Source organism: Pan paniscus, chromosome 13 (genome assembly GCF_029289425.2).
Source record: "Pan paniscus chromosome 13, NHGRI_mPanPan1-v2.0_pri, whole genome shotgun sequence".
Classification (NCBI taxonomy): Eukaryota; Metazoa; Chordata; class Mammalia; order Primates; family Hominidae; genus Pan; species Pan paniscus.
Window position 1 is genome coordinate 26,179,629 of NC_073262.2, and position 13,648 is coordinate 26,193,276.

The 13,648-nt window shown below is 34.8% G+C and overlaps 1 protein-coding gene across 3 annotated transcripts in view; it reads right to left on the reverse strand.

Annotated features, from left to right (window-relative positions):
• The window catches only part of EPC2 (enhancer of polycomb homolog 2), a 143,728-nt gene that overhangs the window by 39,021 nt on the left and 91,059 nt on the right, over positions 1 to 13,648 (reverse strand). For all 3 annotated transcript variants that reach the window (XM_034954023.3, XM_034954024.3, XM_003816689.6), the window contains exon 3: positions 5,674 to 5,819. In XM_034954023.3, coding sequence (XP_034809914.1) covers positions 5,674 to 5,819 — 146 coding nt within the window. The remainder of the gene's footprint in view (positions 1 to 5,673; positions 5,820 to 13,648) is intronic.

Consider the following 13,648-nt stretch of genomic DNA (forward strand, 5'->3'; position numbering starts at 1 on the left):
GTACAATGAAGGTTGAGAACATGTATCAGTCAAAGTTTCTATTTGCAAGCAATAGATGGAATTTATTACAAGATACTGGATAGTTCTACATCTTCAGAAGTACTGGTGAATCAGGCTTGGAATCCATAATGCCTAAAATCAGGCCACAGAACTGATCCAGTAGGGAAACCACTGCTGCTGGTACTATGAACACCACCGGCATGAGGACTATAGCTGGAACAGCAAATATTTAGTCTTACACTACAGTCTTAGTAAACATGTAGCCTGTATCCCAAGGTGATAATTTTACTAAAAACTATTATAAATAGAGGACCTGGCATTACAGGCAGAAGAAACAATGTAAAGCTATAAAAGGTATGGTACATTAGAGGACCAGAAAGAAGTTCAGCATGGCTGGAATCAGATGGTTCAGATTTCACTTTATAGACAGTGGAAGCCAATGAAGTTTTTCTTTTTTAAGAAGATGAATTTTTAATAAAATAGCTAGTGGCAGAATAGCAGTGGTCCAGGTGAAAAATAATAAAAATAAGGGAACATGGTACAGGCAACAAATACAGGTTGAGCAGCTCTAATCTATAAATCTGAAATGCTCCAAAATCAATTTTTTTTTGAGTCCCAACATGATGCTACAAGTGTAAAATTCCACATCTGACGTTATTTGACAGATCACAATCAAAATGCAGTCAAAACTGTTTCATTCACAAAATTATTTAAAATATTGTAAAAAAATTACCTTCAGACTGTGTGTATAAAGTATATATGAAACATAAATAAATTTCATGTTTACAGTTGGGTTCCATCCCCAAATAATCTCATTATATATCTGTAAATATTCCAAAATGTGAAATAATCTAAAACCCAAAACACTTCTGGTCCCAAACATTTTGGATAAGGTATACTCAACCTGTGCAACATTGTGGAACAAAAAACTGGTTTGATTTAGTGATGTTTGGGATGATTTTAAAGAAGTCGGCACTAAAGTGCAAACTGGCCAACTAGAAGGAAGACGAAAATGATATCATTAATTAAGAAAGAGAGTATATTAGTCTGTTCTTGCATTGCTATAAAGAACTACCTAAGACTGGGTAATTTATAAAGAAAAGAGGTTTAATTGGCTCATGGTGCTGCGGGCTGTACAGGTAGCATGGCTGGGGAGGCCTCAAGAAATTTATAGTCATGGGAGAAGGCGAAAGGGAAGCAGGCACATCTTATGTGGTGGGAGCAGAAGAAAGAGAGAGAAAGGGGAGGTGCTATATACACTTAAACATTCTTGTGAGAACAAGTTTGTGAAACAATCTTGTGAATCGATCTTGTAAAACAATGTTGTGAGATCTTGTGAGAACTCACTATCATGACAACAGCAAGGGGAAAATCCACTCTCACGATCCAATCATCTCCACCAGGCCCTCCACAAACACTGGAGATCACAATTCCACATGATATTTGAGCAGGGACACAAATCCAAACCATATCGGAGAGCAAAACTGGGGGAGGCAAAGGAGGTCTGGAGATGTTAAATTTGAAATACTTGCTTAGGTGGAGAGGTTCCACTAGAAATCCAGCTCTGGAGCATTTGGGAACCAGCAAAAAACTATTAGCAGCTTAAGATAAATGAAAAAATGCAGGGGACAGATAACAAAGGAAATATCAACACTGAAGATAAAGAGGAGATGAAGAAAGAAGAAAATAATCAGGAAAATGTCCTGGTCAACATCATTCAATACTGCAGGGATATTAAGTAGGATACAAGTTGAAAAGAGGCTCCTGATGACAATTAGGAGACCACTGGTAACCTTAAACACTGCAATTTCAGTAAAGTGAAATGGATTGTGATGTGAGTAAAAGGTAAACATAAGAAGCACCAAGTATAGCCAAACTTCTGAAAATTTAACTATGACAAAGAAAGAAGAGACAATGGGTGGTAGTTTGCTGAGAAGGATAGGGTCAAATGAAAGGGTTCTCCTGGAAATAGGGACTTGGGCATCTTTTGGGGCAGAGAGAGAAAGACTGAAGAAATGAGAGAGGAGATAAGTGAAAATAAAATATTCGAGGACTATACAGGTACACAAGGAAGAGTTAGAAAGGGTTTAGGATTATGCTTCTACAGGAGTAAAAGGTAGTATGGAGGTAGAAAGGAAGGAAAATGATGGAAAATGATTACCCAGGGTGTTAGAAGGAGAGTTCTGTTTTGGGCAGAAGTGGTCTTTCTATGGGAATGTGTGGTAAGTGGAGAGCAGTGAAAGGTCAATAGGGTATATAGAAGGTTAATCAGTAACTAAAAATCGCGTGTTCAATAGTTTAGGAATGAGATAAGGGTTTATACATTAAAACACTGAGGGTTTTCAAAAGAAAAATTAAAAACACATTTCTTGGAAAGTGTTTTATTATTTATTTTAGAGAAAATCCTATGAAAGAGAATGCCATTTAAGATGGCTTGTGATTTTTAAAAATTAACTTTAATCTCAAATATTTAGAAAACTTGCAAGAATAAAACATTTCAAAGAACACTGTATATCCATTTACACCAAGACTCATGTATTGTTAGCTTTTGTATTTATTTGCTTTAACATTTGTGTGCATTCAAGCTCTAATTGTGTGTGTGTGTGTGTATACAATTTTTTTTCTGATCCTTTTGAGGGTGGGAAGTTATACATATCATGGCTCTTTACTCCTAGATACTTAAGTGTATATTTCTTAAGAATAGGGATATTTTCTTTCATAATCACAGCCTTCAACTTTAGTAAATTTAACATTGAAAATATTATGTAATCTACTCTCTATATTCCAATACTGTCAATTGACTCAAAAATAATCTTCATAGCATCCCCCTACTCCCGTCCACTACAAGATTCAGTCTCAGGTTAGGTACTGCAATTAGTTGTCACATTGGAAAGAAGATACTAAATCAAACAATTTGATAACATTCAATTCATGGGTTTGTCAAATCCCTTTCCTTCATTCAGTGCTTTGATAAAACCGGACAAACCCTGAAGTGAATTAGTTATCAGTGAAGGAAAGGGATAAAAAATGGATGGATCTGAGTTTGGGAGTTACTGAAGAGATAAGGATTACAAGATTACATATGGTAAGACAGTAAGTTCAGTTCCCAAAAGGATAAACTTGAGGGGACTGTGGACCATCCAGGTGAAGATGTTAATAGGCAAAACCAAAAGGGGGAAAAAAATCCTGGAGTTTGAGAAAGAGGTCAAGGCCAAAGGTAATACATTATTATATCTACAAAAATACTCACTGAGCTGATATTACACAAAAATATGTAGGATAAGAAAACCAAGAACAGAATTTCAAGAAACCCTGATGTTTACAGGAGTTGAATGAAAGGGATCAAGCAAAAGAAAGAAGGAATGGTCATGAGAAACAATAAAACCAGAGGGAATAAACTGTATTTTTATTTTTTAAAAAAAGGTGAAGACAGCTCCAAGATATGAGAGCACAAATCAAATAAACAGATTGGGACTGAAAATAATTAGAGCATTTGACAACAGGAGTTTTCAATCATGACTTCATTGAAATAGTCTCCCAGAATAACAGAGGCAGGTTTGCCTAAGTCTATCTTTTGTGGTTTTCTGTTAACCTAATAAATAGTAGTTTAACTACAAACTTGATTCCTTGTCCCAGGACCTAGTACTATGCCAGCCCCCATAAAGGAAAAGTAAAGAGATCCATAAATTAACAGATCAGGGAATGGAATGAAGATAGCCCTTTGTTATCTTTAATCCTTGATTCTAATGCAGGACCATTACTTTCTTCCAATGACAAAACCTCCACTTTTACTTTCCATTGCTGAAAGTAGATGCTATCATGCTCTGTGCCTAGCTACTTGTTTCACAGCCTAGAAGCTTGTCCCTGAGCAAAGAGAACTAAAATAGGATGGGGCTGATTATATGTGCACAGTTAACTGTATTGCTTACATGTTTTTTTGTTTATCCTGTCTCCACTTGGATAATACGCTGAACAAGGGCAGAATTTTTGTCATCTGTCTTACTCACTGCTATCACCTGCCTTGTCCACCTGGACACTAAATATTGCTTACTGACTGAAAGCAAATTACAGAACAGAGAGCTTAAGGCTTCTGATGGTATCATCTCAGCCACTATGAGTAGTTTCTGAGCAATCATAGAAAATCATAAAAATACCAAAAGGCTGATCCAGCCTAGGATTGCTAAGAAAATTTACAACTAAAGAAAAACTGAAACTTTACCTGATGGCTGAGACTAAAATCCCAGGAAAACTGTAAGTCACCAATTATAATGAACATCAATTTGGTACTTTTTTAGAACTCCCAACAAAAAACCAAGTAAGACAATCTCTCAAAAACCAGTAACATGAATTTTACAAAATTCAATTTTCAAAATGTATTTCTTTGAATAGTACAGTGGATATTACTTTTCATCAAAATGGTGGGGGGGGGGCAGGCAAACTGATAGGCTAAATATGCAGCAAAGTCACTTGCCAAAGGAAAATGCTCTGAAGAGCTTGTAATGCCTTAGAGATTTAAAAGATTTAAGTTGTAGGGTAAAATAAAATAATAAATTTGTATGGGTAAACTAATGAAAAGTTTTAACAATCTACTGTAAAAAGTTTATTTGCAACTCTATCTCTAACTTCTTAGAATGTTAATAACAATTAGCACATTAATATACCACACAGGTACACCAAAAATTATGTTTAAAAAGTTTATTTTAAAAATCTAATTACAGTATCTACACATAGCTCATGATAAATTTGGAAAACATAGAAAAATAGGATAAAGAACATAAAAAAATCACCAATTGCAGCACCCAAATATAACCACTGTTAGCATTTTGTTGTAAACTTCCTTATTCTTTTGCTTTCTATGCACATGTATAAATGATTAAACAAACCTCAAAGTTTTCCACATAAAGAGTTCTGTATCCTATTTTCTAAATCTGATATTATATAATGTACAATTTCCTATGGCACTAGACATCCTTCAAAATCATGATTTTTAATGCCTGTGTTATAGTCTACCTCAGAGACATCTTATTCTGAACATTCTTGCTCAAAAATCACTGACATTTTTTCTAATTATTTTTCTTGTGAACAATTCCAAGAGATGAGATTATTAAATCAAAGTGCATAAATATTTTTAGGCTCCTGACTTACACTGCTTGACTGCTTTCCAGAAAGACAGTACCATTTTAAATTACCTGTGCCATATATAAAATACCTCACTAAAGAATATTCTTTTGTAAATAATTTTTCCCTCACTGAACTGAAATAATGTATAAGTAATTAAAATTAAAATCCATTTAAAATGATGAGTACCTTAATATCTGAGCAAGATTTGACCTAAGATGACTGCCTTAAAGATCCAAGCAAGCAAATTTAGTTATGGAAGCACCAATACTAGTCATATGGAAAGGATCAATAAAATATTATAACATTGTAACTAGTATTATTTTTATCCAAACAGGAAAACAGTCAGAACAGTACTCTTCATACTCTTATTCAAAGAAATTGTGCTTAAGTACTCTCCACTCACGGAACATTGTAAACAGAAATTCCAGGATGTCAGGAAAAGAAATCCAAGAAACAGTAAAATGCAACACACTCAGGTCTTAAAAAAATGCAAAATAAAGGTGCAAATTGGGTTAACTAGAAGATAAGAGACATCTTTACATGGTACAGTACCTGATTAGAACTGGCTTTTTCAAGTCTGTCAATCATAATTTCAAATTGCAAAGGCTTAATTTCCATCTTTCTGTTAAGTCTATTTAATAAAGTCTCATCTTCTGAATCCATATCATAATCTGGTTGCTCGTTGTCTAGATTAAAAGCTAGAAAAGAAAGAAAAATTCTTCAAACTCAGGAGAAATTATGAAATTATACATTGTTCATCATATTTGACTGCAGACTACCTCTAAATTACAGTGCACTGACTAAAGGGGAGCTCAGGAGCAGGTATCTACAATTAATTTCAGAGACTTACTGCACAGTGGAAGAAAAAATAAAATTTTGCTTTATATATGATTTAAACAGTAAAAACGTTAAGAAATATCTTATTTTGAAAATGTATAACAGAATATAAAATAGCAGCTATAAAAAAGATGACATATACATGTTGATATGGTAGTTTGGTGGCATAATGAGAAACTTTGCCAAAATTAAGAATTGAGAAACAAGCTCAAGAACAGAGTATAATGGAAATGATGTTTCAAATTACTGAGGATAAAACAGGTATCTAATGAAAAAAAAAGAGTGTTGGCATAACAGACTAGTTATCTTAAAAAAATTAAGCTGAATTCCTATCCTACTTCTAACACCAGTAAGTGACATATTCAACAAAATTTAATGGTAAAAAGTAAAACACATAAAAATACTAGAGGAACATACAGGGTGGGAATGTTGCACGGGCAGCAACTCAGAAGCCATAACACTGATTAAAAATAGATTGATTTGACTATATAAACTTTTTAAATTTCTACTTAGAAAACTTTAAGTCAGAAGACAAAGTACAAAAAGAAAAAGATGTACTATATAAACAAAAGGCTGATTTTCTTAAAGATTTCTTGCAAATTAGAAAAAAACTAGTAACTCAACAAATATTGGCAAATGATGTGAATTGGTATTTTAGTAGAGAATAAATATCAATGATTTTTCCTCTTTTTTTTTGAGGCAAGGTCTCATTTTGTCTGTTGCCCAGGCTATAGTGCAATGGCACGATCTTGCTCACTCCAATCTCTGTCTCCTGGGCTCAAGCAATTCTCCCACCTCAGTCTCCCAAGTAAAGTTGGGACTACAGGTGTGCACAACCACACCCAGCTAATTTTGCATTTTTTGTAGGGATGGGGTTTCCCCATGTTGCCCAGGCTTGTCTGGAACTCCTGGGCTCAAGCGATCTGTCTGCCTTGGCCTTCCAAACTGCTGGGATTACAGGCATGAGCCACCACACCCAGCCAAGAATAAATGTCAATGACTTTTAAACATAAAAAAAGTTTAACTTCAGTGATAGATTGATAAATATACAATAATAAGACAATAGGTTTCACTCAGCAAAGATCTAAAACTTGATAATATGCTACTCTAGAAAGAGCAGCAGAAGAAAGCCCTCTCAAACCATGTGTGTAGGCAATTATAAACTGGTATTTAGTTTCATTAAAAATGTATCCTCTTGAACTTGGCAACTCTATTTCTAGGATTCATCTTACATATAAACATACACAGAAACAAAGATATGTACACAGGGTATTAGTTATGACACTGCAAGAAGTAAAAAATACAAAACAATGTGTGTAGGATTAGATAAATGATAGTTTACACATACATGGAATATATAGACTGAAGGTCTGAAAAAGACATTGACCCATGTATACTGACATAGAATGAAACTGATCTTCATAAATATTAAATGAAAAAAGCTAAGGGGAGGAATAGTATATATAGCACACTAATATATGTGTTTTAAAAAGGACAAGGTTGGATATATACGCATGTGTTTGTAAATGCACAGGATATTTTTGAAAGAATACTTAAAACTAGTAATCTCTATTTCTGGTTAAGGGGACTACGAAAGGAGGGGTTCACAGATGGTGAAGCAATTTTCTTTGTTCCCATTTGTATTGTTTGACATTTTAAGCATGTACACGTATAAGTTATTAAACTATAAAGGGTAAAAAAACTAAAGTGCCACAAATTATGTGTTGAAATTACATGACAAGATTTAGAGTAAGGCACTAAAAGAGATATCAATAACCAACAGGTTGGTTATATAGAGGCTGTCTGTGCAGCGATGTGTAAATGAATATCCTACATTCATACAACATGAAATGTCCTGGCATTCTCAGATTCAGCATGACTTTCTTAAAGGTACTAACAAAGGAATAGGAACAGATGTATATAATTATCTAATTTTAGTAAAATCAGCCTCCTACTACAGATAGTACTGATGAAGTTAAAATATCTAAAGGCATTTGCTTTATAATCAGTAAATGACTACATCTCAAAAATCTAGACTTCAGTTCATTGCTTAAGAAATTTTTACCACTAGATAATAATAATAAAAACAAAAATAAATGTTAGCTAGCACTTATAAACTTATATAGTACTATGGGCAAGGTAGTACTCAAAGTGCTTTAAACATACTAAATTAACTGTCACAACCATCCTATGTGGTAGGCAGTATTTCATCTCCCAATGAGTCCCACATTCTAAAATTTGTGTTATTGTATTTAAGTATGTGATATAATCTAAAGTTAAATCAGAGGAGTTACAGCTATCGGTGAACTAATGATAAAAACTATTTTGTAAGTATGATTCATTTAAAATATTCTTGAGAATAAAATGCATTTTTCTCTTATCTTTTATGTAAAACCTTGTCTTTATTATATGATAATCAATAATTCAAAAGCATGCTTTTATAAAGTCAATCTAATCTGTATCAAAGTCAATGACAGAATGATACAGAGCTCATAAACTACATAGATTACTAAAAATTACTCTTCCTTTCACAAAGGATGTTGTATTTGTAAATGCACATAATGACAGTCCAATGATCTGCCTTAATCCACATGCTAACAGCAAACAGTCAATAAAATCAGGTAGTTGATACAGCTAGAAGACATTTTAGAGAAAGATTTAGGAAAGTGTGGAGCAGAGTTAACACAATATACTGAATTTATAAGTTAAACAGAAGTTTTCAAAAGTTCAAGGGCAAGGCTATATATACAAATTTTGCATGACCATCTTTTATACACCTACCTAATCTTACTCACCTCTTGTTCCTCCACCTCCTATCTGCTCTATCTTCTTATTCTATTCTTACAAAAGCCAGCACCCCAGCTTGTGAGGCAGGGGAAGGAACAAGAAAAGCTGGGAAATAGTTTAGAAAAATTAATAGTGAGAATTGATAGGAGATCTGACAATGTGTTAAATCAGAACCAGGGCAAAGACTTGCACTAGCAGTCTAAGTATTCTATACTACCATTTCTCTTTCACTCAAAACCCATATAAGAATCATTATAGATTTTGGAGATTTTGTTGCTTTTAAACCAGGTACAGGTGCCTGCCTATACCTCTCTTTACCTCAGGTTCTATTATCTCCTCTACCAGTCAGAGGTAAAAATTCTTTAAAAGCAGTGATTACTTCAGTCATACCTGTATACTCCCTACATGGCACTTAAGAGAAAAAAAAAAAGAGGACATACTAAAAGCTACTGAATAAAAATAGCATTTCTAAAATATATAAATATAAGAAGAGATTCTTTTAAACTACAAGCAGAATATTTTAAGTTGATTGATACCTCACTTTTTGAAACCCAGATAGCTTTCTCCTGCTAAAAAATCCACTCTTACAAATAGTGGGTTAGTTTCATAGGTCAGTCAACCAAACAAAACAGATAAAACAATACCTCCCACCTCAACATAAAGAAGGGGGCAGACAGGACACTTGACAACTTCTTGATGTAGTACAGCAACAGAATTAAGATACTGACAAAGCTAATAAGGGCATGTGTCTGTGTGTACATGGAAGACTTCCTGTAGTGAAGTTAACCGAGCAGTAAAACAAAAAAAAAAAAGAAAAGAAAAAAAAAGGAAGAAAGAAAAGAAAAATAAGCGAATTTAAGAGGGTGCATGACTACTATTAGAAGAAGAAAGGAAGTAGGAAGGAAAGTAGATGAGAAGTTCCTTGCAGTAGCCATCAGGTAGCTACCACTGCTCAGGAAAATTTGGTTGCTCTCTGGCAAAAAGAGCAACAGCTTCTGCGTAGGTAAGGAAGTGGGTATAACCTGCTGTTTGAATATATAAAGCATTCACACATTGACTGGTTATAGCTTACAAAATATATATAGTTAGTCTAAAATTAGTTGGTAAAGCAAATATTACTTCTAATTAAAAGTACCTTTCAAAGTCCCTTAGTACTTGGCCATATTCATATGTAAGTATCTAATAAGCACAGCTATTTAGTGGAATGAAAATACAGAGAACCCAGGAGAAGAAACGGTATGAGGAAAATTTTCCAGGGCCAAAAAATGGCAAGATATTTTCAGATTAAAGGGGGCTTACCAAGCATGGTATAAAATGAGTAGCATGCAATTCAATGTGGCACATAATGATGGGCCAGTTACTGCCCATTACTTCATAATACTGTTATGAATATGAATATGATTGCTATATAATACCTGTTATATAGAACTGTTTAGGGGAGACATTTATTCTCCATATTTCCATTCAAATCTCCAGGAAGGAAAAGTTTAGAAAGCACACTTTCAGCTTCTTTTCACTTGTTCTTTCTCCCCTCAGCCAAGGAAGGAGTGACGAACTGTGAACCTGGGAGAAGGATCTATCCGGTCAACAGCTTCTGGGTACATGTTCTCCAGTGGTTCTTCCTTCCTTCATAGTGGCAGCATTCTAGTCAGCCCTCCACTACATGGTAAGCACAGGGGCTGACTCTGCTCCTATTAGGGGGAGACCTGCTCTCTCAGTGACCAACCAGCATTAGAGTATGTTTGTCTAATTCAGGGGTTAAATAATAGAATGTCCATGAAGGCCAAATATCTCACCTTCCACACCACTTTTATTAGTAATAAAGCTGAAATTTTATGTCCACGTATTTATCAATTAGTTTCAAAGCAGAAGAGAAAGGAATGTTATTTCTTGCCTTCCTAAAGCCTCTAAATTATAAACTTACTAATTTATTTTTATAAATGGCTACACTTATTCTGACTCCAAAACATTCTATTTTCTATACTCAGTCTCCATCATATGTCCTTTTGACAATACACACTCAACACCCAGAATTCATGTCACTTACCCTCTTTTCTCTGGTTATTTACACAACTAGGATGCAACTGCACATATAGCATAAGTACCCTCTAACACTGAATGTAAACCAATCAAAAGTACTTTAAATTTAAGGCTTTATAATAACAACAAAAACCACACTAATAATTTTTCTAACTTAATTCTGTGAATTTAGAACTCTTTATGTAAACCCATCTCTGTATTTATAGATGTTAATCACTGTGTGTGTCTGTCCCTAGACTCTCCTCAGCCATGTTTGACAGGTGACACTCCAATCCACAGGGTATCTGTGGGATCACAGATGAGCAACTGGCTCTCAAACAGCCAGGGTTTAAAGTGTACCTGGGCCAAATTTCCTCTAACAGAAATGTGAGCACAGAGATAGCTTCTGGTTAAATAAAGCAAAATGAACACATACTTATCTCAAAATCCCATTAAAACAAAAGCAAAGGAGTTGTTGTTGTTGTTGTTTCAAATGGCATAAATCTTTACGGGTAACAGAAACAAAGTGAGAATCATCAATTAAATTTTCAGAGTTATAAATGGCATGTATTAGCAGACAAAGAGAATGCTAAAATATAAAATGGCTGCAGGGGACAGACAACAGGAAGCAGGACCCACTCCCACCCCCTGCCCTGGCCCCATCTAAAGAGTCAGAGCAGGCTTCTCCAGCTCGTGGCCCACGGGCCGCATGCAGCCCAGGACAGCTTTGAATGTGGCTCAACACAGATTCGTAAACTTTCTTAAAACATTATGAGATTTTTTTGCACTTTTTTTTTTTTAAGCTCATCAGCTATCATTACTGTTAGTGTATTTTATGTGTAACCCAAGGCAATTCTTCTTCTTCCAATGTGGCCCAGGGAAGCCAAATGATTGGACATCCGAGAGAGCTGAAATCAACAGTTACTCTTTCCCTCATTCAGTGTAGCTATGCAACTATTTTTCCTTCCAAATAGTATCAGACTGAAGGTTTGACCTACAAAGGTTGCTTCAGAGAGCCTGTGGACTCTGAAGCACTAGGCACGCTGAGGGCAAGTACAAAGCTCCATGCCAAAGGAGAAAGAGAGTAGTGGAAGTCTACAAATGGAACCATGGAATCTTCCACTACAGCCATCCCACTCCTCCATCTCCAGCACCCCCCTCAGCCATAAATACAAAAATACTGTCAGCCACCCAGGAATAAGACTGTGTGGGGAGGCAGGGATAGAGGTAATAACTAGACCTCTTCGAATATATTTAATTTTATAGATAGGACTTTTAATATCATGTAAATATTTTACATAATTACAAAATGAAATAACGTGTTGGAAAAAAAACCCTAAAATTACAAAGTAAATGGAACAAGTAAAGCCAATTGTCACTTGGGTTCTACTGAAAGTGCCTTTAAGATACTGTAAAGTGACTGTACATTTCTAGTGGGAATACCCTAAGAAATAAAAGCAAAAATCAATCGATCAACAAACAAAAAAACCTGAAATTAGTTTTCTTTCTTTCTTGAGACATGGTCTTGCTCTGTTGCCCAGGCTGGAGTGCAATGGCACAATCTTGGCTGCAGCCTTGATCTCCTGGGCTCAAGTCATTCTCCCACTTCAGCTTCCCAAGTAGCTAGGACTACAGATGCATGCCACCAGGCGTGGCTAATTTTTTTTTTTTTTTTTTTTTTTTGTAGAAATGGGGTTTCACCATGTTCCCCAGGCTGCTTTTGAACTCCTAGGCTGAAGCGATCTGCCTGCCTCAGCCTCCCAAACTGCTGAAACTACAGGCATGAGCCATCGTGTGCGGCCCTGAAACTTTTTTGGTAAAATTATATTGTTGGTGAAAGAGTTGGTATTATTATTCTGAGACTACTGTGACAAAACATGGGGATTATGCAAATGCCCTTAAGAACTGATATTAAAAAAAAGTAAGTGTGGAAAAAAAGTAACTGTAGAAAAAAGTGTGGAAGGTTAAAACCTTTAGTCTTGAATTAGAGAAATCGTAATATAAATTCATGATGTATTTTATCTCAAAAATTTTTAAGTGCATATTTCATAGGTCTGGCCTACTAATCAATCTTAGAGACATGGCCAACCCAGTAGTAATGAACACCCCTAGGACCCAACTTACAGTCTCCAAATACAATTTCCCACTAAAAGAAACAAGAGCACCCTGTGGAAATGACTGACTTCAGATCTGGGCCAGGAAAACATGTAAGGTAACCCTACCACATTTTAGTTTTCTTGCTTTCTGGTATAATATTACCACGTCAAAAAAAAACCTCAAGAGCAAACCTGAATAGGTTCCTACTGCCCAAAAACAGCAATAAGGATAATAAATTCAATGGACTAAAATATAATACAAATGTATAAATCCATGATCCATAATGATTTTAAAACAAAATAAACATCCTCATAATCATTTCTGGAGAGTACTAAAAAATCAGTCTCCATCAGGAAGTATATAATTTTTCGTTGTTTCTCTTCTTTTGTGATGTCAGCAACCATTAATGACAATTACCTTGATGCACTAATTCATTAGGGGTTACAAAATAATTTTTTATCATTCCTGCTTGGTTTACATTAGCTGGAATACTTCTATAAAGAGAAACTTCCTCTTTCTCAATTATTCAGAGATCCTGAAATACAGTACATAGAAAAGAAAGATAAATGCTTGATTCCTGATTAAAAGAATCTTAAGAGACTGATTAACCAGCTATAACATATGGAAATTTTCTGGATCCCAATTCAAAAGTATCAGCTGTTAAAAAAAAGTAAGATAAATGAGATCATTTATCTTATAAGACAGTCAAGAAATATGCACACTGATTAAATATTTGATGATATTAAGAAAACGATGTTTTTCTTTTAAGGAGTGATGTGATATTATT